Source organism: Ranitomeya variabilis, chromosome 4 (genome assembly GCF_051348905.1).
Source record: "Ranitomeya variabilis isolate aRanVar5 chromosome 4, aRanVar5.hap1, whole genome shotgun sequence".
In the NCBI taxonomy this organism is placed as follows: domain Eukaryota; kingdom Metazoa; phylum Chordata; class Amphibia; order Anura; family Dendrobatidae; genus Ranitomeya; species Ranitomeya variabilis.
Window position 1 is genome coordinate 14,284,121 of NC_135235.1, and position 27,823 is coordinate 14,311,943.

Below are 27,823 nucleotides of genomic sequence, written 5' to 3' on the forward strand. Positions count from 1 at the left end.
GCGTCTGTACGAGGACGCGGCTGCAGTTTAGGCAGGACGACGTGTGAGGGGAAAGCGTCCCTGAGAAACTGATGAGAAGTCCGGCGTCCGAGGGCTCGTTCAGACGCCCACTGTGTGCAGAACGGACTCCACATTGACCACACTCCGTGGACGGAGCAAGTCAGGGACCGGTCACATGGAGGGTTTACACACGAGCGATGGCCGACGTGTCAGACCACAGCACGCACCGGGGTCACAACGTCCCAGTAAACTCAGCGTTAAAGGATGTGTCACCCAGACGCCATCAGACTGCCGCACTGATTAACGGAGAAAACGGGATTTGGACCAATATTTATATATCAGGATATGTGCCTGTCCCAGAATCTGCTCCAGAAAACACTCAGAAGAATGAACGTATGTAAGAACGCGGCGCTGTTCACATGTTCAGGCTTCTGTGCGTCATCCAACTGCTTCAGGGTCCCAAGATGCAAACTGACTAAAAGAAGTGACCGCTCCATTCATGTTTCTGCTGTTCTGTCCTTTACAAGTCAATGTGAAGGCTAAAAATACACCCAGGTCTAAAAAGGGAAAATCAATGAAAAACACAAAAAAATGCTGTAGGGAAAAAAACGCCGGCGTGTTCAAGAGTGTCTTTTTTTAAGCACTGCTCTTCTTTTTGTATAGTTAGGTCCAGAAATAATTGGACAGTGAGCGGATCTTTGCGATTTCAGCTCTGCAGGCCGCTATTTTGGGTGTAAAATGAAACAACTGAGATGAGATTGAAATGGAGACTTTCAGGTTAAATTAAAGGGGTTGAACAAAAATCTGTGAAATGTTTAGGAATTGCGGCAATTTTTATACAAATCCTCATTTCAGGGGCTCAAAAGTAATTGGACAAATTCATTTTCCCATAAATAAAATGTTCATGTTTAACCCTTTGGAGAGAATCCTTTGCAGCAATGACGGCCTGAAGTCTGGAGGCCATGAATGTCACCATCGCTGGTCTCCTCCGGTGGGAGGCTTTGCAGCAATGACGGCCTGAAGTCTGGAGACCAAGGACGTCACCATCGCTGGTCTCCTCTGGTGTGAGGCTTTACAGCAATGACGGCCTGAAGTCTGGAGGCCATGGACGTCATCATCGCTGGTCTCCGGTGTGAGGCTTTACAGCAGTGACAGCCTGAAGTCTGTAGGCCATGAATGCCACCATCGCTGGTCTCCTCCTGTGTGAGGCTTTGCAGCAATGACGGCCTGAAGTCTGGAGGCCATGAATGCCACATCGCTGGTCTCCTCCGGTGGGAGGCTTTGCAGCAATAACGGCCTGAAGTCTGGAGGCCATGAATGCCACCATTGCTGGTCTCCTCCGGTGTGAGGCTTTGCAGCAATGACGGCCTGAAGTCTGGAGGCCATGGATGTCACCATCGCTGGTCTCCTCTGGTGTGAGGCTTTACAGCAATGACAGCCTGAAGTCTGGAGGCCATGAATTCCACCATTGCTGGTCTCCTCCGGTGTGAGGCTTTACAGCAATGACGGCCTGAAGTCTGGAGGCCATGAATGCCACCATCGCTGGTCTCCGGTGTGAGGCTTTGCAGTAATGACGGCCTGAAGTCTGGAGGCCATGGACGTCACCATTGCTGGTATCCTCTGGTGTGAGGCTTTGCCGCCTTTACTGCAGTGACTCTTTCTGCCTTCACTTTTGTCTCCAGCCGGTGAAATGCGGCTCGATGGGGAGAGATCTGGTGAGGACTCGGACATTGCAGAATATTCTTTGCTTTCACAGGATGTTTTGGGTCATTGTCCGTCAGTTTCTGAAGCGTCGTCCAATCAACCTCCCTGCATGTGGTTGAATGTGAGCAGAAGGTCTCGCCCTGTGCACACAGGATTCATCCGGCTGCTTCTGTCACATCATCAGTAACCACTAGTGACTCGGTGCCATTGGCTGTCATGCATGCCCGCGCCATCACACCACCTCCACCATGTATTACACAGGATGTGCCGAGGATCAGGAGCCGCTCCAAGCCTTCTCCAGACTTTCTTCTTCTCATCATCCCATAATGATGACCCCTATAATCACATGCCCCCATAATGATGACCCCTATAATCACGTGCCCCCATAATGATGACCCCTATAATAACGTGCCCTCATAATGATGACCCCTATAATCACGTGCCCCCATAATGATGACCCCTATAATCACGTGCCCCCATAATGATGACCCCTATAATCACGTGCCCCCATAATGATGACCCCTATAATCACGTGCCCCCATAATGATGACCCCTATAATCACGTGCCCCCATAATGATGACCCCTATAATCACGTGCCCCCATAATGATGACCCCTATAATCACGTGCTCCCATAATGATGACCCCCATAATCACGTGCCCCCATAATGACCCCCATAATCACGTGCCCCCATAATGATAACCCTTATAATCACATGCCCCCATAATGATGACCCCTATAATCACGTGCCCCCATAATGATGACCCCCATAATCGCGTGCCCCCATAATGATGACCCCCATAATCACGTGCCCCCATAATGATGACCCCTATAATTACATGCCCCCATAATGATGACCCCTATAATCACGTGCCCCCATTATGATGACCCCTATAATCACGTGCCCCCATGATGACCCCTATAATCACGTGCCCCCATAATGATGACCCCTATAATCACGTGCCCCCATAATGATGACCCCTATAATCACGTGCCCCCATAATGATGACCCCTATAATCACGTGCCCCCATAATGATGACCCCTATAATCACGTGCCCCCATGATGACCCCATAATCACGTGCCCCCATAATGATGACCCCCATAATCACGTGCCCCCATAATGATGACCCCTATAATCACATGCCCCCATAATGATGACCCCCATAGTCGTGTGCCCCCATAATGATGACCCCCATAATCACGTGCCCCATAATGATGACCCCTATAATCACGTGCCCCCATGTGACCCCTATAATCACGTGCCCCCATAATGATGACCCCTATAATCACGTGCCCCCATAATGATGACCCCTATAATCACGTGCCCCCATAATGATGACCCCATAATCACGTGCCCCCATAATGATGACCCCCATAATCACGTGCCCCCATAATTATGACCCCTATAATCACATGCCCCCATAATGATGACCCCCATAATCGCGTGCCCCCATGATGACCCACATAATCACGTGCCCCATAATGATGACCCCTATAATCACATGCCCCCATGATGACCCCCATAATCGCGTGCCCCCATGATAACCCCCATAATCGCGTGCCCCATGATGACCCCCATAATCACGTGCCCCCATAATGATGACCCCATAATCACGTGCCCCCATGATGACCCCTATAATCACGTGCCCCAATAATGATGACCCCTATAATCATGTGCCCCCATAATGACCCCCATAATCGCGTGCCCCCATAATCACGTGCCCCATGATGACCCCTATAATCACGTGCCCCCATAATGATGACCCCCATAATCACATGCCCCCATAATGATGACCCCATAATCACGTGCCCCATAATGACCCCTATAATCACGTGCCCCCATAATGATGACCCCTATAATCATATGCCCCCATAATGACCCCCATAATCGTCTGCCCCCATAATGATGACTCCCATAATCGTGTGCCCCCATGATGACCCATTAATCGCGTTCCCCCATAATGATGACCCCCTTAATCGTGTGCCCCCACAATGACCCCCATATGATGACCCTCTTAATCATGTGCCTCATAATGATGACCCCTGTAATCGTGTGTCCCCATAATGACGACCCCCATAATCAGTGACAGGACACGATCTATAGGGCTGCAGAGGACACACAGCTGCCCCAGGAGCTCATCCACTTCTGTACATTTCCTCCCTCTTCAGTTATTATCACTGCGGAGATTAGTGCGAGGACACTTGTGGGCGGAACCAGTCACCGCGGGGCCGGAGCTGCCGGGTCTCTGTTCCTGGCGGGGCAGATTAGAGGAGACACAACCCGGAAGTGTGTTTCTTGCTCATACGGAGGGCAGAGGAGCGGGGAGGAGGATGGGAGTAGTCGTCCGCTCCGTGGAATGAGGTACAGTGGGGGTTATACTTCTTCTCGGTGCAGGGGGAGGGCGGTTATCGTCTTATGGGGTGGGGTTGTCTTTATTGCCTCACAATGACCTTCCTGGTGAAAGCTCAGCCCGTGTCACAGTCACTCCCAGCTGCAAAGTTCCCAGACAATAAAACTGCTTGCTTTATCCTGTGGTTATTGGCGGGCGCCCAGCTTTCCTGCAGTCCTGAGCAGCAGCTGCCCCCTGTAATACATGATGGTGGTGTTATCCATGTCTGGGCTGGTTTCACTGCAGGACCCTCGAATATGCGGGTGACCCCTGGAAGAGACTGCAATGGGTGCAGTGCACAGAATAGGGAATCGTCACAGTAACATTATAGATTCGGCACCGCCGGTTCTCCCCCCCCCCCCCCCCCTCTGTCCTCCCCGGTGGTGCGGGGTCTCCACCCCCCCCCCTCCTCCGTCCTCCCCGGCGGCGCCAGGTCTCCCCCCTCTGTCCTCCTTGACAGTGCGTGGTCTCTCCATCCCCCCCCCCGTCCTCCCCAATGGCGCCGGGTCTCCCCCTCTGTCCTCCCTGACAGTGCAGGGTCTCTCCCCCCCCCCCCCCCCCTCCGTCCTCCCCGGCGGCGCCAGGTCTCCCCCCTCTGTCCTCCCTGACAGTGCGGGGTCTCTTCCCCCCCGTCCTCCCCAATGGCGCCGGGTCTCCCCCCTCTGTCCTCCCTGACCGTGCGGGGTCTCTTCCCCCCCCCCCGTCCTCCCCAGTGGTGACGGGTCTCCCCCCTCTGTCCTCCCTGACAGTGCGGGGTCTCGTCCTCCACAACAGACATTGACGAGCTGCGGCTCATATACCCACACCATGGGGTAGTTTAGGCAGCGTCAAGTAGAAGCACGGTGGGCACGTGATTTCTATAAATCCCTCGTACCGTGTACGCAGCGTTTCGGACGCAGTATAGGTGAGCTGCATCCAAACGCTGCTATTCTGGATCGTCGTACCCTATGTGGCCAATTTCGCACATCTCCGATTCTGCTCTGTAAGTTCCGTTGCATTGCAATACAAGTAAAAAGCTAAAAAAAAATGCATGGAAATGAAAGCCTGGCGGGGATATCAAGCCTGCAGCATGCTCGTTCTTGTGCTGAAGTTCATTGCGGATTTCACCATATTCAATGCTTTGTGGGGTAAGATATGCAGATCACTCTGTGAGTTCTGTCTAGATTTGTGACCAAATCCGCAGTGGAAATTTTCCGCAACATATGAATGTGACCTTCAAGGGTTTCAGATGTTTTTATCCTGTAATGATGCTTCACAGACCGTACTCTCGAGGGTACATTGTATAATTGTGGTGTGGTGGTTCACAGCCGGGGCATATCACTGTGGTAAGTTATGGGGATGATAATTGTTGGGGGGGGTTTCTTCACTTTCCTTCTTTTCTCCTGTCATGCCCTGGTTCCTTTGACCTGAGCATAGTCTGGAGTTGGGGTGTGAATATTTCTACTTGTGTTCATAGCTTGTCGGCCGCGCCTCTGCTGCTGTCTAATTAGTGTTTACTGTCAGTACAGATCATTCTTGGGTTGTTTTACTACACTGAAACTGGAGTGACGACATTCACCACTCCATGTAAGGAAATGATGCAAATAAAGAAAAGTTTTTGATATAAATCACTTTTGATTCCACTTAACCTTACTCAGACTCGAAATGTTTTGATCAATGAGGAAACCGTCATTTGTCGTGGTAGCTTTTCTTCTTGTCATATTGGCCATTAATTGTTACAATCACTTGCAAAGAAGCAAATGGCGTCACATTCTTGTATGTAAGAGGGCCTTAAAGGGGAATTTCTGGGGCAGCAAATAGATATTACCTTTACTCATATAGAATGACTATGTCCAAAACCATCATGCAATTGATAAAGAAACCCTCATTTAAATGAGTTATTTTATAAAGATTGTCCCTTTGCATCTGTGCTATTAGGGTAACAGGACATGATTAAGAGGGGCCCTTGTCTCCAGTCCTCCCTCTATAGGTTGTGCACTGAGGGCCTAGTAAAAGCTCCAAATTTATTTCATCGGTTCATAATTAAAACTAAAGCAGAATATATCTGTATAACGAATATGCCTTTCAGAAGTTCAGGAAAGCTGAGTGATCTCTATCCTGGAGGTCATTACACCACTGATCCAGCTTAGGTAAGAGGAATGTGTTATGACTGCAGGAAGGAATCTGTTTAATTTTGCTCAGAAGAAAATCATCTGAATCTGCAAAAGATACAGAGCAGATTATTCACACTGCTCCAATTATCTGGTGACTGCACCGAGGAGCATGCAGCACAGGATTATCTTACTGTGACCATATGATTGGCCCTATATTTAGCTAATTGGGAGAGTCCATATGGTGTAGTGCCTGCAAGTAAGTAATGGTAAAGGGAACCTGTCAGCTGATTCATACTGACTGTGGTTTGGAGACCTATTCCATTATCTGTTTCTATTACACACACCTGTCAGTCAGTGAGAGCAGGAAGAAGCTACAGGTAACCTGCAATTTGGAGTAGTTATGAGCCTTGAGTTATTGTATATCCTGTATTATCCTCCAGAGCTGCACTCCCTATTCTGCTGTGTACATACATTACATTACTGATCCTGAGTTACATCCTGTGTTATACCACGGCTCTGGAGGATAATACAGGATGCAACTCGGGATCAGTAATGTAATGTATGTACACAGTGACTGTACCAGCAGAATAGTGAGTGCAGCTCTGGAGTATAATACAGGAGGTAACTCAGGATCAGCAATGTATGTAGTGAGTGCACCAGCAGAATAGTGAGTGCAGCTCTGGAGTATAATGCAGGATGTAACTCAGGATCAGTAATGTATGTAGTGACTGCACCAGCAGAATAGTGAGTGCAGCTCTGGAGTATATAATACAGGATGTAACTTAGGATCAGTAATGTAATGTATGTACACAGTGACTGCACCAGCAGAATAGTGAGTGCAGCTCTGGAGTATAATACAGTACGTAACTCAGGATCAGTAATGTATATACACAGTGACTGCACCAGCAGAATAGTGAGTGCAGCTCTGGAGTATAATACAGGATGTAACTCTGGATCGGTACAGCTCAGAAATGTAATGACTACGGTGCTGATCGGAGGTGAGCACCTTTTATAGGGTCTGCGCTTCTGCTCGCTCTCCTCCGTGGTGGGCAGGGTAGATGAGGTTCTGTGTACACCAGTCTGTCAGGTTTATGTAGATGCGACCTCATCGTTGCTGATGTGAAGTGCTCGGCGTCGGACAAGCCCTGTGAGTTCCTTTACGATGGTCTTATCTAATCCTCTGGTTGTTCTCCGGCAGGTGGGCGCTCGCTCCTGTAGTGATGGAAGCGCAGTCTGATGATCTGAGGACGGTAGGACGCGGCCGACATTTCTCTGAGTAGGAGTCTGCACCTCAGGCATTATGGCCATGCTGGACTGCTTCATCAGTTTTGAGAACCTGAGGGAGCTGCGGAGACTGTGTCACTGGGGCCCCCTCATCGCTCTAGGGGTCATTATCATCTGCTCCATCGTAGCCGTCCTGGACTCCATCCTGTGGTACTGGCCCCTCGATTTGCCGGGGTCCAGCCTCAATTTCCTCACACTTATAAACTGGACTGTTATGATTCTTTACAATTACTTCAATGCCATGTTCATCGGCCCCGGCTTTGTTCCCCTGGGATGGAAACCGGTAAGAAAGATTGATGTGTGACCGTTTGTTTTGTATGCTTTGTATCGTCTGCTCAGAAGTTCCTCGCTCGCTGATAAATCCTCTGTCTGGCCATTTCTTCACGTCATTTCCAGTTCTTTGTTCAGTTTGCACCGATGTTTCCCTGTTTGTGCTGCGTCTTTTCCAGCTGCGGAGCGAAGCCTCGGACTTTTCTCTGCAGATGTCTCCCATATGTGATCCATTCCTTTGCGTCAGATTCTCTAAAGATGGAAACGTACCTGTGGAGATCAGATGAGCCGATCATGTATTAAAGGGTTATTCCCATCTTAAGATGTCATCCGTCCACAGGATAGGTGACAACGTGCTGGATCCCATCGTTCCTGAGGTTTCATTATTTGAGTCTTCCTGGAGTACAGTTCATATTATAGATGCAACTTTTCTAGGCTGAACTCTCTTTATCGGTGCAGATCCCAGCGGATGGGAATAACCATTTAACCATTTCCCAAATAGATTTATTGGTACATTGTATATCGTGTCCTCGGCACGGTCATACAGCCGGCACCTGCCTGTAACAGCATTGACCGGAGCCATCTCTGATCACTGCTGTTTAACCATCTAAATGCCACTGTCAATCACATTAAGTGGTCTGGTTGCCCAAGTATGTCGGCATTTTCTCCCCACATGGCGATCGCTCATGAGTGGTCATGGCTGCCGGTGGTCTGCCGTAGGCCATCATGGCGGCCGCCTTACTCCTCCTATGAGGCCCAGTTTAATGTCTTCATAATCGTACTGACTTGGAGAATCGTGTTTCCAGACTTTTCTTACCACACAATGAGCCGTGTAAAAAAAACCAAAAAAAACACAACCCCACAAACAATGGCTAAATAGCAGGTTTTGTGTTTTTTCTTTTTTTTTTGTTTTTCTTTCCCACACTCGGAATATGTTTTTTGGGGGGGTTTGTTTAATCCATTTTTTTTTTTTAGTACATTCTAAAGTAAAGTGAATGATGTCCTTGCAAACTACAACTAGTCTGACAAAGATCAAGATGACCTATGTCGATGTTGGAAGAAAAATAAAAATTGTCTATAGTGGGAAGACGTTAAAGGGTACATTCACTCCTAGGAGCTAGCCGTGGGATAAGTCCAATAATATTAGGTCGGTGGCAGCGTCCGGATATAAAAAGTGCGTGTAGCTGATAATTGCAGCTCCGCGTAATGCAGGGCACAATCCTTTAAGTAGGCGCAGGTCTGCAGTACCTTGGTCAGCCACTCCACAGGGTGTGGCGCCGTGCTGCTGTAATAATAGAGATCGGTCACTGCTTGGGTGCAGGCTTGTGCCATTAACACTCTTTTACTAACCATCTAACAGTTGACGCGTTGTTTTTTTTTGTCTGTGTCTACAGGAGAACGCTCAGGACTGTGATTTTCTTCAGTATTGCAAGGTGTGCGAGGGGTACAAAGTGCCGCGCTCCCACCACTGCCGCAAGTGCAACAGGTATGGTCAGGAGGGAGGCGGCGGGCCGTGGGGGCACGTGACCTGCGCGTGGTACATGTCAATGATTTCTTGTGTGCAGATGTGTGATGAAGATGGATCACCACTGCCCCTGGATCAACAACTGCTGCGGCCACCGCAACCACTCGTCCTTCACGCTGTTCCTGCTGCTGGCGCCGCTCGGCTGCATCCATGCGTCTTACATTTTCATCATGACCATGTACACGCAGCTGTACAACAGGGTGAGGCCATTAATATGGATCATACACAGGTTTCTGTGGCATCTGTTTCTGGGCAGCAACCAAAGAGTTAAATGAGCTTATAATAGGGGAAGTTTGATGTCTTTATGGCGCCATTTTAAACCTTTTTGTTTCCTTTTCCTTTCAGGTCTCCTTCGGGTGGAATTCCGTGAAGATCGACATGAGTGTGATGCGTCGGGAGCCGGCTCCCATCGTCCCCTTTGGTATTTCTGCCTTTGCTGTTACCCTGTTTGCCTTAGGACTGGCCCTCGGGACGACCATCGCGGTGGGGATGCTCTTCTGTATTCAGGTGTGTTGCAGGTCGTGGTCGATATGTCATATTATGTAATGTTCCACTAAATCCCTTTAACATCATCGACCGTCATTAAATACGGTAGTTATTCCCATATTGTGCTGTAGGGGGGTAGGCAGGTGTTACAATGAGCCAGTGTGCAGTACATTTGCTTCATCTATCGGCCTCCATTCTCCTGCTATCTGCTATTCAGTGTTTTCATTGTTTACTGCTCATTGCCAAAGGGACCGACCACCACTGCTGCCTTGGGTGGAGGCCGAACATGCGCACACAGCAGCCAGGCTTGGTGGTGCAGGAGGCGGCCTATTTTGCTCCTTCTTCTTCACCTGCCCCTCTGGTGATGGTGATCTGCATACTGTTAGTAATCCCCCCTCACCCGGCAGCGCCTCCAAAGCGGCATCGGGCGTGCACAAGGTTATGCCGGCGGCACAACAAAGCTCGCTCATTCTTTTCCTGAACCTTCTTCCAAGAGCTGTAACTTTTCTTATTCTTCCCTCCACATGGCCGTATTAAGGCTTTTTTGCGAGATCGGTTGTAGTTTTGAGCGACCGCATAATGTTCTGAAAAACGGGGAAAGAAAACTCAAGTGCGGTGCAGTAGTGGGAAAAAAAAAACAAAATGCATTTCTGCCATTGTTTGTTTTTATTATTTTTGTCTAACGGATTCTGCATTAAAAAATGACCGGACAATACGATTCTTCAGGTCGGGACGACTGTGGCGGTGCCAAACTTGTGCAGAGCTGTGGTTTTACTAATTTATTCTGAATTTACTCTCTTAAAAAAAAAAAAAAAAACAAGAACAAAAAACTTGCTTTGTGTCTCCATTTTCTGAAACTTGTAACTTTATGTATTTTTCCATCAATGGATCGGTGTGAGGGCTCGTTCTGTGTGGCGAGTTGTAGTGTTTGGCACGTTGTAGTGTTTGGCACGAATTTGGGATAGATAAAATGTTTAAGATTGGTGTTTTGTTTTTTTGGTGTTTTTGTTTTTTTTTCCCCTGTACTTTTCTATTCCTTGCTCTTGTCATTCTCTGTTTGCTGTCAGTGAATTGTAACATTGTAGTTTTCATTCAGAGCCTGATTTCTGATACATGCGCCTTTTCTTTCCTCCTGTCCTCGCCTGTTGTGGGCCCCGGTGACCGGGCCCCGGTGTGTGTAATAAGCGTGCATCTGGCTGGGGCCGCACTGGTGGAGCAGCCCTCTACATCCCGGCTGTTTGTGGTTGATTCTGCGACCTGTCGCCTCCCCGTACACCTGATTCCTCATACATGCGCCTTTTCTTTCCTCCGCTCCTCGCCTGTTGTTGAAGCAGCGCAGGGCCTGTCCCATCAGATCTCCTTACCGTGAGCCAGCAGGATCCCGCCGCCACCACGGCCCTTATTATATAACGATGATGTTTTGTGGACGGCCATTGATGCTTTTATTACAGAGTAATTGATTTCAGCTGAATGATATACAAAAGAGCGGGGTGCACACTGAGAGGATCACGCAGAAAGCCCCCCACACTCACCGGAGGCAGCGCACTCGCTCATTGTGTAACACCGGTGATTGACGCCCGATCAAAACACTCATTGTACAGTCAAATAAAGAAGGAAATAAATGAAATGCCGCTGCTCGCCGCGCCCGCCGTTCTGATGCATTATTTCTTGTGTGTTTTTTAAGATGAAAGTGATCCTGCGGAATAAAACCTCCATTGAATCCTGGATCGAAGAGAAGGTACGTCCGTCATGAGCACGCTGCCCACCCCTCCACAACGGCTCTCACACCGCGGCAGCCATTGTTAGAAGCTTTTTTTTTTGGGGGGGGGGGTTTGAAGAAGGTGAAAGAGAACAATGACCGAAAGTGATTAATGCTGGGGGCCGTGTGGGGCTGGATAATTCTCGGGTTTGCAAGTTTTTGCGGTTGCCTGGCAGGATGAAGGGGTTAATGTCGATCATGAAGGTTCATTTCATCCAGGACAACCCGATATGTCTGTCCCTGTGTCTGCGGTATGACTTCCCCCTATCAGGGCTGCAGTGTAAAGCATGGACAAGGGATGTTACATTGCCTCTCCTCTTCTTCCAGGCTAAGGACCGGATTCAATATTATCAGACTGGCGAAACTTTCATTTTCCCCTACGACTTGGGCAGCAGGTGGCGAAACTTCCGTCAGGTGTTCACTGGATCCGGCTCACCGGAGGGGGATGGAATAGAGTGGCGATTGCGGGAAGGATGCCGTAGGTACATGCTGACGGTAAGTGCCGGCCACGTACCGCAGCTTCAGACCTGGCTGCCGTCACCGTGATCCGACCACGGCAGTGAGATAAAATCAGCAGCCACATCCAGAGATCCAGCCCCAGAATAACCTCCAGGCTGTCCGGCGCTCATCGCTGGACCGTGGCAGTGTCGGCCTCTTGTTACTTATCTTCTTCATTTATAATTTTAGCCTTGTCTGTTGTTTATTATATGTTGTGTTATATCCGTGTTCCTCTCACCCCTTGGTGCACAATTTCAGCAATGGTGGTTGAAGTGGTGTCCTGTTTAATCCTCAGGGTGGTCTCCTGTGTAACCATCACTCTATTCGCCTCTGAGACTGATGGTGATGGCCGCTCTATCCTGCACCAGTCACACGGGACTTTTGGGTCCCTGTTCTCCTGATGGACTTGATTCCATCAGTTAAACCCCCTCTACCAGCAGTCAACATATGTTACCTATCCTGAAGGTTTAGTGGCCAAACCATGTTATGTCAATAAGACCCTACCCCTATATATCCTAAAAATGCTAGTGAATATGCCTACCATATATATATAGATATTTGCTATGTTATCTCAACAGCTGGTGGGTATTATTAACCCCTTCATGACCCAGCCTATTTTGGCCTTAATGACCTTGCCGTTTTTTGCAATTCTGACCAGTGTCCCTTTATGAGGTAATAACTCAGGAACGCTTCAACGGATCCTAGCGATTCTGAGATTGTTTTTTCGTGACATATTGGGCTTCATGTTAGTGGTAAATTTAGGTCGATAATTTCTGAGTTTATTTGTGAAAAAAACGGAAAATTTTGAAAATTTCGCAATTTTCACATTTTGAATTTTTATTCTGTTAAACCAGAGAGTTATGTGATACAAAATAGTTAATAAATAACGTTTCCCACATGTCTACTTTACATCAGCACAATTTTGGAAACAAATTTTTTTTTTGCTAGGAAGTTATAAGGGTTAAAATTTGACCAGTGATTTCTCATTTTTACAACAAAATTTACAAAACCATTTTTTTTTAGGGACCACCTCACATTTGAAGTCATTTTGAGGGTTCTATATGGCTGAAAATACCCAAAAGTGACACCATTCTAAAAACTGCACCCCTCAAGGTGCTCAAAACCACATTCAAGAAGTTTATTAACCCTTCAGGTGTTTCACAGCAGCAGAAGCAACATGGAAGTAAAAAATGAACATTTAACTTTTTAGTCACAAAAATGATCTTTTAGCAACAATTTTTTTATTTTCCCAAGGGTAAAAGGAGAAACTGGACCACGGACGTTGTTGTCCAATTTGTCCTGAGTACGCTGATACCTCATATGTTGGGGTAAACCACTGTTTGGGCGCACGGCAGGGCTCGGAAGGGAAGGAGCGCCATTTGACTTTTTGAATGAAAAATTGGCTCCAATCTTTAGCGGACACCATGTCGCGTTTGGAGAGCCCCCGTGTGCCTAAACATTGGAGCTCCCCCACAAGTGACCCCATTTTGGAAACTAGACCCCCCCAAGGAACTTATCTAGAAGCATAGTGAGCACTTTAAACCCCCAGGTGCTTCACAAATTGATCCGTAAAAATGAAAAAGTACTTTTTTTCCCCAAAAAAATTATTTTAGCCTCAATTTTTTCATTTTCACATGGGCAACAGGATAAAATGGATCCTAAATTTTGTTGGGCAATTTCTCCTGAGTACACCGATACCTCACATGTGGGGGTAAACCACTGTTTGGGCACATGGTAAGGCTCGGAAGGGAAGGAGCGCCATTTGACTTTTTGAATGGAAAATTATCTCCATCGTTAGCGGACACCATGTCGCTTTTGGAATGCCCCTGTGTGCCTAAACATTGGAGCTCCTCCACAACTGACCCCATTTTGGAAACTAGACCCCCCAAGGAACTTATCTAGAAGCATAGTGAGCACTTTAAACCCCCAGGTGCTTCACAAATTGATCCGCAAAAATGAAAAAGTACTTTTTTTTCACACAAAATTTCTTTTAGCCTCAATTCTTTCATTTTCACATGGGCAACAGGATAAAATGGATCCTAAAATTTGTTGGGCAATTTCTCCTGAGTATGCCGATACCTCATATGTGGGGGTAAACCACTGTTTGGGTGCACGGCAAGGCTCGGAAGGGGAGGCGTGCCATTTGGCTTTTTGAATGGAAAATTAGCTCCAATCATTAGCGGACACCATGTCGCGTTTGGAGAGCCCCTGTGTGCCTAAACATTGGAGCTCCTGCACAAGTGACCCCATTTTGGAAACTAGACCTCCCAAGGAACTTATCTAGATGTGTGGTGAGCACTTTGAACCCCCAAGTGCTTCACAGAAGTTTATAACGCAGAGCCATGAAAATAAAAAATAATTTTTCTTTTCTCAAAAATGATTTTTTAGCCCACAATTTTTTATTTTCCCAAGAGTAACAGGAGAAATTGGACCCCAAAAGTTGTTGTACAGTTTCTCCTGAGTACGCTGATACCCCATATGTGGGAGTAAACCACTGTTTTGGCACACGTCGGGGTTCGGAAGGGAAGTAGTGACGTTTTGAAATGCAGACTTTGATGGAATGCTCTGCGGGCGTCAGGTTGCTTTTGCAGAGCCCCTGATGTGCCTAAACAGTAGGAACTCCCCACAAGTGACTCCATTTTGGAAACTAGACCCCCAAGGGAGCTTATCTAGGTGTGTGGTGAGCACTTTGAACCTCCAAGTGCTTCACAGAAGTTTATAACTCAGAGCCGTGAAAATAATAAATGTGTTTCCTTTCCTCAAAAATATTTTTTTAGCCCAGAATTTTTTATTTTTGCAAGAGTAACAGGAGAAATTGGACCCAAAAGTTGTTGTCCAGTTTCTCCTGAGTACGCTGATACCCCATATGTGGGGGTAAACCACTGTTTGGGCACATGCCGGGGCTCGGAAGGGAAGTAGTGACGTTTTGGAATGCAGACTTTGATGGAATGCTCTGCGGGCGTCATGTTACGTTTGCAGAGCCCCTGATATGCCTAAACAGTAGAAACCCCCCACAAGTGACCCCATTTTGGAAACTAGACCCCCCAAGGAACTTATCTAGATGTGTGGTGAGCACTTTCAACCCCCAAGTGCTTCACAGAAGTTTACAACGCAGAGCCGTGAAAATAAAAAATCATTTTTCTTTCCTCAAAAAAGATGTTTTAGCAAGCAATTTTTTATTTTCACAAGGGTAACAGGAGAAATTGGGCCCCAATATTTGTTGCCCAGTTTGTTGTGAGTGTGCTGGTACCCCATATGTGGGGGTAAACCACTGTTTGGGCACACGTCAGGGCTCGGAAGGGAAGTAGTGACATTTGAAATGCAGACTTTGATGGAATGGTCTGCGGGCATCACGTTGCATTTGCAGAGCCCCTGATGTGCCTAAACAGTAGAAACACCCCACAAGTGACCCCATTTTGGAAACTAGACCCCCAAGGAACTTATCTAGATGTGTGGTGAGCACTTTCAAACCCCAAGTGCTTCACAGAAGTTTATAACGCAGAGTCGTGAAAATAAAAAATAATTGTTCTTTCCTCAAAAATTATGTTTTAGCAAGTAATTTTTTATTTTTGCAAGGGTAACAGGAGAAATTGGACCCCAACAGTTGTTGCCCAGTTTGTCCTGAGTACGCTGGTACCCCAAATGTGGGGGTAACCACTGTTTGGGCGCACGTCGGGGCTTGGAAGGGAGGGAGCACCATTTGACTTTTTGAACGCAAGATTGGCTGGAATCAATGGTGGCGCCATGTTGCGTTTGGAGACCCCTGATGTGCCTAAACAGTGGAAACCCCTCAATTCTAACTTCAACACTAACCCCAACACACCCCTAATCCTAATCCCAACTGTAGCCATAACCCTAATCACAACCCTAACCCCAACACACCCCTAACCACAACCCTAACCGCAACACACACGTAACCCTAATTCCAACCCTAATCCTAACCCTAACCACAACTGTAACCCCAACGCACCCCTAACCCTATCCGTAACCCTAACCACAAGCCTAATCTTAACCCTATTTCCAACCCTAGCCCTAATTCCAACCCTAACTCTAATTCCAACCCTAAGGCTATGTGCCCACGTTGCGGATTCGTGTGAGATTTTTCCGCACGATTTTTGAAAAATCTGCAGGTAAAAGGCACTGCGTTTTACCTGCGGATTTACAGCAGATTTCCAGTGTTTTTTTGTGCGGATTTCACCTGCGGATTCCTATTGAGGGACAGGTGTAAAACGCTGCGGAATCCGCACAAAGAATTGACATGCTGCGGAAAATACAATGCAGCGTTTCTGCACGGAATTTTCCGCACCATGGGCACAGCGGATTTGGTTTTCCATAGGTGTACACGGTACTGTAAACCTGATGGAAAACTGCTACGAATTCGCAGCGGCCAATCCGCTGCGGATCCGCGGCCAATCCGCTGCGGATCCGCGGCCAATCCGCTGCGGATCCGCGGCCAATCCGCTGCGGATCCGCGGCCAATCCGCTGCGGAACCGCGGCCAAATCCGCACTGTGTGCACATGCCATAACCCTAACCCTACCCGTAACCCTAACCCTACCCCTAACCCTACCCCTAGTTCTAACCCTAGTTTTAACCCTAGTTCTAACCCTAACCCTAGTGGAAAAAGAAAAAAAAATATTTTCTTTATTTTATTATTGTCCCTACCTATGGGGGTGATAAAGGGGGGGGTTTATTTATTATTTTTTTTATTTTGATCGCTGTGATAGAACCTACCACAGCGATCAAAATGTACTTTGTAATGAATCTGCCGGCCGGCAGATTCGGCGGGCGCACTGAGCATGCGCCCGCCATTTTGGAAGATGGCGGCGCCCATGGAGGAGGCGGACGGGCACCGGGAGCCTCGGTAAGTATAAGGGGGGGAGATCGGGGCACGGGGGGGGCGTCGGAGCACGGGGGGGTGACATAGCAGCAGGGGGGAGCAGGCAGGAGGACGGGGGAGCGGAGCACAGGACGGAGGGGACCGGACCCCATAACGGAGCACTGGGGGGGCGATCGGTGGGGTGGGGGGGGGTCACTTCAGGTTTTCCAGCCATGGCCGATGATATTGCAGCATCGGCCATGGCTGGATTGTAATATTTCACCAGTTTTTTAGGTGAAATATTACAAATCGCTCTGATTGGCAGTTTCACTTTCAACAGCCAATCAGAGCGATCGTAGCCACGGGGGGGTGAAGCCACCCCCCCTGGGCTGAAGTACCACTCCCCCTGTCTCTGCAGAACGGGTGAAATCGTAGTTAACCCTTTCACCCACTCTGCAGCGACGCGATCATTCCATGACGCCACATAGGCGTCATGGGTCGGATTGGCACGGGTTTTCATGACGCCTACATGGCGTCATGGGTCGGGAAGGGGTTAAAAATGTTTGCAGTTCAATACTTAAAAGCCAATCTCTGATATTGTGTTTATATAATATTTTAAACAGAGCTCCTAATCCGATGCTTTCCTTTGCAAATTTCTAGATGTGTGCAGCCACCACTAGGGGGAGCTCCCTGTATACAGAGATACATGATAAGATTATATCTGCAGCCACCACTAGGGGGAGCTCCCTGTATACAGAGATACATAAGATCCTGTCTGCAGCCTCCACTAGGGGGAGCTCCCTGTATACAGAGATACATGATAAGATCCTGTCTGCAGCCACCACTAGGGGGAGCTCCCTGTATACAGAGATACATGATAAGATCCTGTCTGCAGCCACCACTAGGGGGAGCTCCCTGTATACAGAGATACATGATAAGATCCTGTCTGCAGCCACCACTAGGGGGAGCTCCCTGTATACAGAGATACATGATAAGATCCTGTCTGCAGTCACCACTAGAGGGAGCTCCCTGTATACAGAGATACATAAGATCCTGTCTGCAGCCTCCACTAGGGGGAGCTCCCTGTATACAGAGATACCTGATAAGATCCTGTCTACAGCCACCACTATGGGGAGCTCCCTGTATACAGAGATACATGATAAGATCCTGTCTGCAGCCACCACTATGGGGAGCTCCCTGTATACAGAGATACATGATAAGATCCTGTCTGCAGCCACCACTAGGGGGAGCTCCCTGTATACAGAGATACATAAGATCCTGTCTGCAGTCACCACTAGGGGGAGCTCCCTGTATACAGAGATACATAAGATCCTGTCTGCAGCCTCCACTAGGGGGAGCTCCCTGTATACAGAGATACCTGATAAGATCCTGTCTACAGCCACCACTAGGAGGAGCTCCCTGTATACAGAGATACATGATAAGATCCTGTCTGCAGCCTCCACTAGGGGGAGCTCCCTGTATACAGAGATACATGATAAGATCCTGTCTACAGCCACCACTAGGGGGAGCTCCCTGTATACAGAGATACATAAGATCCTGTCTGCAGCCTCCACTAGGGGGAGCTCCGTGTATACAGAGATACATGATAAGATCCTGTCTACAGCCACCACTAGGGGGAGCTCCCTGTATACAGAGATACATAAGATCCTGTCTGCAGCCACCACTGGGGGAGCTCCCTGTATACAGAGATACATGATAAGATCCTGTCTGCAGCCACCACTAGGGGGAGCTCCCTGTATACAGAGATACATGATAAGATCCTGTCTGCAGTCACCACTAGGGGGAGCTCCCTGTATATAGAGATACATGATAAGATTCTGCCTGCAGCCACCACTAGGGGGAGCTCCCTGTATACAGAGATACATGATAAGATTCTGCCTGCAGCCGCCACTAGGGGGAGCTCCCTGTATACAGAGATACAGGATAAGATCCTGTCTGCAGTCACCACTAGGGGGAGCTCCCTGTATACAGAGATACATAAGATCCTGTCTGCAGCCACCACTAGGGGGAGCTCCCTGTATACAGAGATACATAAGATTCTGCCTGCAGCCACCACTAGGGGGAGCTCCCTGTATACAGAGATACATGATAAGATCCTGTCTGCAGCCACCACTAGGGGGAGCTCCCTGTATACAGATACCTGATAAGATCCTGTCTGCAGTCACCACTAGGGGGAGCTCCCTGTATACAGAGATACATAAGATCCTGTCTGCAGCCACCACTAGGGGGAGCTCCCTGTATACAGAGATACATGATAAGATCCTATCTGCAGCCACCACTAGGGGGAGCTCCCTGTATACAGAGATACATGATAAGATCCTGTCTGCAGCCACCACTAGGGGGAGCTCCCTGTATACAGAGATACATGATAAGATCCTGTCTGCAGCCACCACTAGGGGGAGCTCCCTGTATACAGAGATACATGATAAGATCCTGTCTGCAGCCACCACTATGGGGAGCTCCCTGTATACAGAGATACATGATAAGATCCTGTCTGCAGCCACCACTAGGGGGAGCTCCCTGTATACAGAGATACATAAGATCCTGTCTGCAGTCACCACTAGGGGGAGCTCCCTGTATACAGAGATACATAAGATCCTGTCTGCAGCCTCCACTAGGGGGAGCTCCCTGTATACAGAGATACCTGATAAGATCCTGTCTACAGCCACCACTAGGAGGAGCTCCCTGTATACAGAGATACATGATAAGATCCTGTCTGCAGCCTCCACTAGGGGGAGCTCCCTGTATACAGAGATCCATGATAAGATCCTGTCTACAGCCACCACTAGGGGGAGCTCCCTGTATACAGAGATACATAAGATCCTGTCTGCAGCCTCCACTAGGGGGAGCTCCGTGTATACAGAGATACATGATAAGATCCTGTCTACAGCCACCACTAGGGGGAGCTCCCTGTATACAGAGATACATAAGATCCTGTCTGCAGCCACCACTGGGGGAGCTCCCTGTATACAGAGATACATGATAAGATCCTGTCTGCAGCCACCACTAGGGGGAGCTCCCTGTATACAGAGATACATGATAAGATCCTGTCTGCAGTCACCACTAGGGGGAGCTCCCTGTATATAGAGATACATGATAAGATTCTGCCTGCAGCCACCACTAGGGGGAGCTCCCTGTATACAGAGATACATGATAAGATTCTGCCTGCAGCCGCCACTAGGGGGAGCTCCCTGTATACAGAGATACAGGATAAGATCCTGTCTGCAGTCACCACTAGGGGGAGCTCCCTGTATACAGAGATACATAAGATCCTGTCTGCAGCCACCACTAGGGGGAGCTCCCTGTATACAGAGATACATAAGATTCTGCCTGCAGCCACCACTAGGGGGAGCTCCCTGTATACAGAGATACATGATAAGATCCTGTCTGCAGCCACCACTAGGGGGAGCTCCCTGTGTTCGGATCATTACCGATCCTTTTGAATCTGTTGTCCACAAGCTCTGGATCTCCCTCTCAGTGGCTGTTATGAACTCTCTGCAGTGAGCTCACTTTAGTGGTGGATGCAGAAGCCTGAAGTTTGTCATTTTACCTTTCTCTCTCAAGGAAAGCTGGGAGTTTGGGCAAAACTCCATCCTCCTATAAAGGTGCAGAGAACATTAGAATTGACTGTTCCCAGTGGACAGTGCACGGTTCTGTACAGTAGTGTCCACAGACATGAGTTAATCACAAAATCTTTTTATTTCCAGCATTGGGAACATTGCACACTGTTTTCTAATTCAAAACATGAGGAGAAATGTAGATAATTTTTAACTACCGTATATACTCGAGTATAAGCTGAGTTTTTCAGCACATTTTTTTTGTGTGCTGAAATGCCCCCCTCTGCATATACTCGAGTGAGGAGTCCAGAAGATGGAGGAGCAGCGGGTCACAGGAGTCGGTGGCTGCGGTAAAGCCTGTGCCCGCTGCTAAAGAGAAGTGAATATTCACTGCGCTGGCACAGTGTCAGCCGCTGCAGTCAGCTCCTGCAGCTGCCGGGCGGTCACACGTACAGCTACTTAAGAGAAATAATTATTCACCTCTCTCTCCACTCCCATGGGCGGTGAGAGAGGTGAATATTCATTTCTCTTAAGTACAAACGACCGTCTGACGGCTGACACTGTGCTGTTTGATAGCAATGAATACTCGCTGCCTACCACGCACATAGTTTCAGCGTGGAGAGCTGTATTTATTCCGGGAGATGTGCTCTGCTTGTGAGCAGCATGTGACGTCCCTGCCATGTGCTGCTTACAAGCATAAAGCAGCTGCTGGCACCGGAACAAGACGCTGCGAGGGAGCGCCGGCAAGGTAAGTGTTATTGTTTATTGTTTTTTGATGGGGGGCCATGCATACCAGGCCATGCGTACCAGGATGGGAATGAGGGGGCCATGTATACCAGGATGGGAATGAGGGGGCCATGCATACCAGGATGAGGAGCCATGCATACCAGGATGAGGCTGCGGGGCCATACATACCAGGATGGGGATGAGGGACTGTGCGTACCAGGATGGGGGATGAGGAGCCATACATACCAGGATGGGGATGAGGGGCCATACATACCAGGATGGGGATGAGGGGCCATACATACCAGGATGGGGGGATGAGGGTGCCGTGCGTACAAGGATGGGGGGATGAGGGGGCCGTGCGTACCAGGATGGGGATGAGGGGCCATACATACCAGGATGGGGATGAGGGGCCATACATACCAGGATGGGGATGAGGGGCCATACATACCAGGATGGGGATGAGGGGCCATACATACCAGGATGGGGATGAGGGGCCATACATACCAGGATGGGGATGAGGGGCCATACATACCAGGATGGGGATGAGGGGCCATACATACCAGGATGGGGATGAGGGGCCATACATACCAGGATGGGGGGATGAGGGTGCCGTGCGTACAAGGATGGGGGGGATGAGGGGGCCGTGCGTACCAGGATGGGGATGAGGAGGCCGTGCGTACCAGGATGGGGATGAGGAGGCCGTGCGTACCAGGATGGGGATGAGGAGGCCGTGCGTACCAGGATGGGGATGAAGAGGCCGTGCGTACCAGGATGGGGATGAAGAGGCCGTGCGTACCAGGATGGGGATGAAGAGGCCGTGCGTACCAGGATGGGGATGAGGAGGCCGTGCGTACCAGGATGGGGATGAGGAGGCCGTGCGTACCAGGATGGGGATGAGGAGGCAAGTGCGTACCAGGATGGGGATGAGGAGGCCGTGCGTACCAGGATGGGGATGAGGGGGCAGTGCGTACCAGGATGGGGATGAGGAGGCCGTGCGTACCAGGATGGGGATGAGGAGGCCGTGCGTACCAGGATGGGGATGAGGAGGCCGTGCGTACCAGGATGGGGATGAGGAGGCCGTGCGTACCAGGATGGGGATGAGGAGGCAAGTGCGTACCAGGATGGGGATGAGGAGGCAAGTGCGTACCAGGATGGGGATGAGGAGGCAAGTGCGTACCAGGATGGGGATGAGGAGGCAAGTGCGTACCAGGATGGGGATGAGGGGGCCGTGCGTACCAGGATGGGGATGAGGGGGCCGTGCGTACCAGGATGGGGATGAGGGGGCCGTGCGTACCAGGATGGGGATGAGGAGGCCGTGCGTACCAGGATGGGGATGAGGAGGCCGTGCGTACCAGGATGGGGATGAGGGGACAATGTATACGAGGCTTGTACTCGTCAGTAAGTTTTCCCATTTTTTTGTGGTAAAATTAGGTGCCTCGGCTTATACTCCGGTCGGCTTATACTCGAGTATATGTGGTACTGTCGGGGTCGTAACGACAATATACCCTCATTCACCAGTCATTCCAAATTAAACTATAAGCATGTGGTACCGGGTAAGAATGAGTCAGACAGGTAGCTGGTTCAATCTCAGTGCATGCTCATGTGACTATATGTGTGTCAGCCACGGTCATAGCAACTGAACTTTATTTTCCAAATACACGGTACTAAAAAGGAATGCAATAGGCGGGGTTTAAGCAGTATACGTCTAGTGCTCAGTCCTTCTGATTCGTCGGACGTCTCCTGGTGGATTCCTCCTCTTCTTTCTATTTCCAAGTTTCGATTTCAGAAGAAATGAAACTTTAACCTTTCAGATTCTAAACTGAAGTGAAGAATGAACACTGGCAGCCATCTTTAATACAATTAAATTTGCATTAGCAAGGAAAAACTTATTGTTTCACAGTATAAGATATAAAAGTACAAAAAGTGTATAAGAAAATATATTTTCACCTTGACAGTACTTTTATAGAAAATAACAAAAAATGAACATTCTAATAAATAGCAGTGTCTGCATTTCTCTTACAATATGTATTTTTTGTGGACTTTTCCTTCCTGTGAATCACTGACCTGATAGTTGTTACCCGCAGTTTTCTAGAACGGCTTCACCTCTATGTTGCATGGAGTCACTAACTCTGCCCCGGTCACCTGTTATTCCAGCCCAGGACGCTCGGACTACATCTCGCTATTTTTTGGCATTTGTTGATTTTGCCTCAGAAACGGCATTTTTGATGTCCCCTCACAAGTGTCTATGGGATTAAGGGCCGGGGATTGGGCCGGCCGCTCCATAACCTCAATTTTGTTGGACTGGAACCAAGATTTTGCTCGTTTCCTGGTGTTTAGTGTCGTTGTCTTGGTGAAACCCCCATTTCAAGGTCATATCCTATAAAGTAAGGCAACATGACCGCTTCTAGCATTATAATATCTGCAGACTTGTCCATGATCCCTGGTGTGCGGTAAATAGGCCGGCACCATAGTAAGAGAACAATGCCCGTCTCATGATGCTTCCACCATGCTTCACTGTGTGCAGAGTGTAACTGTGGCCTGAATGCAGAGTTTGGGAGTCGTCTGATGAACTGTCTGCGGCCCTTGCACCCAAGAAGAACACTTTTACTTTCATCAGTCCACAAAATGTTTCTCCATTTCTCTTTAGACCAGTTGATGTGTTCTGTGGCAAATTGTATCCTCTTCAATACATGTTGTTTTTTTTTTGTTTGTTTGTTTTTTAAGGGGAATGTTTCTTGGTAAGAGATTAGCATCACAGAATGATTGACCGCACTAATTGATCTCCTCACTGCTATTATTGTGAACACTTTCCCCTTTCAATTAATTATTCTAATACACAGACTCAGAAACCTGCAGATCATGAATGCAGGGTCTGATGGTGCTCTTATCTACTGCACCAACTGGTAAATTGTGTAACGTGGTGATTTAATTTATACCAAAAACAGGGATTCATCTGGTCAGTCTTAGTGGACGGCTGGTACTATGATCACTGCTGTACATCCAGGATCTGCATCATTATTTATTATTATTCCTCCTTCTGCAGGTGGAGCAACTGAAGCAGAAGGCCGACAAGCGCGTGCGCAGTGTGAGTATTGGCCTGTGGTGCCCAGGGGGTGATCTGAGGGTCTGTGCAGAGTGTGGTGGGGGGCTGCACTGAATGTTGGGGTGTGTAGTGACAGTTACTATCGTTGCATTGTTTCTATTTTCTGCATCCCTTTGCGTTGCTGATTTTGCTCTCCATAGCCGTAAGTCCACCCGGAGATGGAAGCGTAAGAGGTAACGCAGACTGCGGCCGGTCCAGGCGGCTCCTCATAGCAATGCAAGTGATCTATGAAAGTGGTAATGGCGCACACGCCCCGGGGTGACGTCTGTGCTCCTCTGCCACAGATACCCCCCCAGATTCAGCAGTAGGCGCTCTAACCTTTGTTTCTCCCCGTAGGTGAGGTACAGGGCGGTGCAGGACTACAGCGGTGCCTGCTGTCCCCTCACCAAAGGCGTCCGCACCTTCTTTACCACGCCGTGCACCGAGGAGCCGCGGATGATGCTGCAGAGAGGAGACCTGGTATTGGCGACGCGAGGCCTGAAGTAAGTACCTCTGCTGCCCGCCACAATCTGCACAACGGGGGGCACAACCAGGGGCAGTGTAGTGAACGTCTGCTCTGTCTCCCGCAGGCACTGGATGTACGGAGACAAGATTATTGAGGGCGATCTGCCTCCAGGTAAGTGATGGATTGTGGTTAGCACATGTAATCCAGAGCCACATGCAGTGCAGTGGTTTTATTTCCCCCCTCGCCATGCCTTGTACTCTAGTCACAGCTAGAGCTGCATGCTAAGGCTGCATAATCCTATCATGTCCTGCTGTCTGACCCTTCTCCAGTTCCCTTAGTGTGAGCCCCGCGCTGTATGTAGGGGAGATTTAGTGTTTGTCAATGTATAGTAGTTTAGGAAATAGAAATGTAACTGGATCGGCTAAGCTGACAGTGTCGCTTACAGCTCTGGATGTGACTGGAGGAGATGATTTGATTATTTTTTTTCCTCCTACTGCAGATGGAATCCGAGTCAGGGGCTGGTTCCCCAGAAGATGTGTAGTGAAATACGTATCTGACACAGGCTCCGACCAGTCAGATGACGAGAAGAAGACAAGATAGCAAAAAAACAAGACCGCCTGGCATTACTAGTTATCACAGGTTTTAAAGGGGGAACTACCGAAACATCACTAGCTGCAGTTACTGACCCATCCATAAATGTAACCTACCTCTTCCACGACCATACTGTGTCTTCAGGCTGCACCCACATAGTGTCGTCTTGGAGTTTATACCTCCAGCTGGTTTCTTATTTTTGCATATTTTCTCATGGTAGCGACCTGGCCGACCCTGCACCCCTGTAAGAGTCTGCATTGCTCCCTATGACGTGCACGGGAGTCGTCGTCCTTGTTCCTGGCAGGACGGGACACACTGGTCATTCACCAATAAGAAGGTTATGGAGGTTAATCATCGTCTGATGAGAAGTTTTGCAACTTTCCAATAGACTATTGTCTTTTTTTTAAATTCAATGTTACCATCTCTGCTTGCTGTCATCGAATGGAAACATTGTACACACTGGCTTGTTCCAGTATGGCTTGTCTTACCCTTCGGGTGGTCACCCTTACATGGGTCTCATATGGCAGAACCATGCGCAGGAGTCAGTCCGACACCACGTGTTTTTACGATCAATATTTCCATTCACTGAATGTTAACTAAAAATTTATTAAGATACAGTTGGACATTTTCCTAAACCAGCAATGTAGCAGAAAGCCGCTGCCGGCAGGCGATGTCCGCGGCACCGCCAGTGTTATCAGGGCCGTGACCACGCGGGATTCATTGGTGGCCATATTGATATATCTGACCTCATCCTCAAGTGTTTTTAGATTGACTTGTTTTTCATGCCCCCACATTAGCGGGGAGTCCTGTGACCAGACAGCGATGTCTCCGATCGTGCGCACATTCCAGTATTCTTTAAAGGGTTGTCTGCGACCGGTCCCCGGCGATCCTTACATGCTGCCTACAATCTGTTTTTCCTTTTGCATCTCCTGTAACCGGGGTGGGGTGCGGTGGGGTTGGGCTGGGGTTGGGGGCGTCTTCACTGCCGCTGGTAAAATCCATCATTATATTGCACTATGATATGGGAAATCATGACGAGGGGGCGGGTGTGGGGTCTTCTTTTGGGGGAAGGGTATGTTAGCCAGCAGTCAGTCACGTCACAGCTATTGCAGAGCTGAATCCGTTATTTCACAGAACTACTTCTAGAAGCAGATGATGTGATATTTGCAGCGGCACCCGTGTTACATGGGACTGCAGGTAAACGCACCGCAACATGAAATCATCGATGTCGCCAAACCTCTGTTCTCTTCCCCTCCAAGGTCGGGTTCATGCTTTGCTGTTTGTTTTTTCTTTTAATATACTTAAGTGCATGGTTAGCCCAAGATATGAACCCACTTTAGAGGGGATGTCCACCTTTTTTTTTCAAAGTGGCGCTAACCTGCTGCTGAACGCCACAAGTTCAGCCAGGAAATACGAATTGCCTTGAGTTTATATGATGTGAATCAATTGAGCCCCCGCTATTAAATCCCATTTATTCTGCTCTGAGGGTTCCCGGCCCTGAAGCAGAGTAACCAGATGGGCTGGGAATGGGTTAAAAAAACGTAAAATGTACACCCCTTACCTGTAATTGGAACCACTGCTCCCTGCCAGCTCTCCGATCACTTGTTAAAGCTCCGGCTCTCCACATGGTCATGAGACGGCGCACGTCATGACATCATAGTGTGTGTGTGTCTCACGTGGTCATGAAACAGCGCACGTCATGACATTGTGTGCATCTCTCCACGTGGTCACGAGACTGCACACGTCATGACATCGGTATGTGCATCTCTCCATGTGGTCATGAGACGGCGCACGTCATGACATCATAGCGTGTGTGTCTCAGGTGTACGTCATGACATCGGTATGTGCTTGGAGCCCCGGTTCGCTCTAGAGCCGTTGGCATAGACCGCAGAGGAGCGCAGCGCTGCACGGCCGGGAGCTGTGCTGGTCAGAACATTGGCGAGAGAGCGACGTAGTTGATATTTCATTGTTTTTATCCCTCCCGCTATGATTCCGTCTTGCAGGCTGCCTTTTTGCTGATTCACCAGTTGAGATCCCACACTTTGCAGCTTCCTCCGAATTCGGGAATTGAGGTTCATAGTCTAGGACGGATTTTCTCTTAAATTTCCCGTTTCCCCTTCTTTCCTCCCGGTAACTCGGGTGTCGGCCTCAGGGGCTGTTAATGGCCTTCACCCTGTGACCACTCACTATTCCAGGTCCTCTTGGACCTCGGTGGCTTCAGAGGGGGAAGCTGTATCAGCGAGACAATGGCGCAGCGGACGTCTGATCATTACGGTTTCTTTTCTGTCTCATGCCAAAAATCGCTGTCTCGTGCCGTTCCTCCGTCTCCTGTGCTGGACGACGCCTGTTATTTTATCTTCTAGAGCAGTTGTCTCCAGCTGCAGCGAAACTACAACTCTCACCGTGCTAGGAGTAGTGGCAGAATGGACGCCGGCTCCAGACATTTTTTTTTTTTTTTAATCTAGTACTGTTCAAACCGAGATGTGATTTTTACAAACCTTCTGTATGTCGCTTGTTAATAAAAGACCAGAAAAAGATCTGACTTGTAGTG

At 48.8% G+C, this 27,823-nt stretch overlaps 1 protein-coding gene across 1 annotated transcript; it reads left to right on the plus strand.

The window, feature by feature from the left end:
- The first annotated feature begins 3,903 nt into the window (after positions 1-3,903).
- On the plus strand, positions 3,904-27,809 carry ZDHHC6 (zDHHC palmitoyltransferase 6). Its single transcript, XM_077258040.1, has 11 exons — positions 3,904-4,068; positions 7,388-7,756; positions 9,138-9,229; positions 9,309-9,468; positions 9,614-9,775; positions 11,439-11,492; positions 11,841-12,008; positions 24,177-24,218; positions 24,573-24,718; positions 24,806-24,852; positions 25,181-27,809. The coding sequence occupies exons 2-11, from the start codon at positions 7,490-7,492 to the stop codon at positions 25,279-25,281; spliced, it is 1,239 nt and encodes a 412-aa protein (XP_077114155.1). The 5' UTR covers positions 3,904-4,068; positions 7,388-7,489; the 3' UTR covers positions 25,282-27,809.
- Positions 27,810-27,823: the final 14 nt, after the last annotated feature.

Coding starts and splice junctions, on each gene's coding strand:
- ZDHHC6 (XM_077258040.1), top strand. CDS start 7,490: ATGGCCATGCTGGACTGCTTCATCAGTTTTGAGAACCTGAGGGAGCTG. Junction 7,757..9,137: donor TTCCCCTGGGATGGAAACCG/GTAAGAAAGATT, acceptor CTGTGTCTACAG/GAGAACGCTCAGGACTGTGA. Junction 11,493..11,840: donor AATCCTGGATCGAAGAGAAG/GTACGTCCGTCA, acceptor CTCTTCTTCCAG/GCTAAGGACCGGATTCAATA.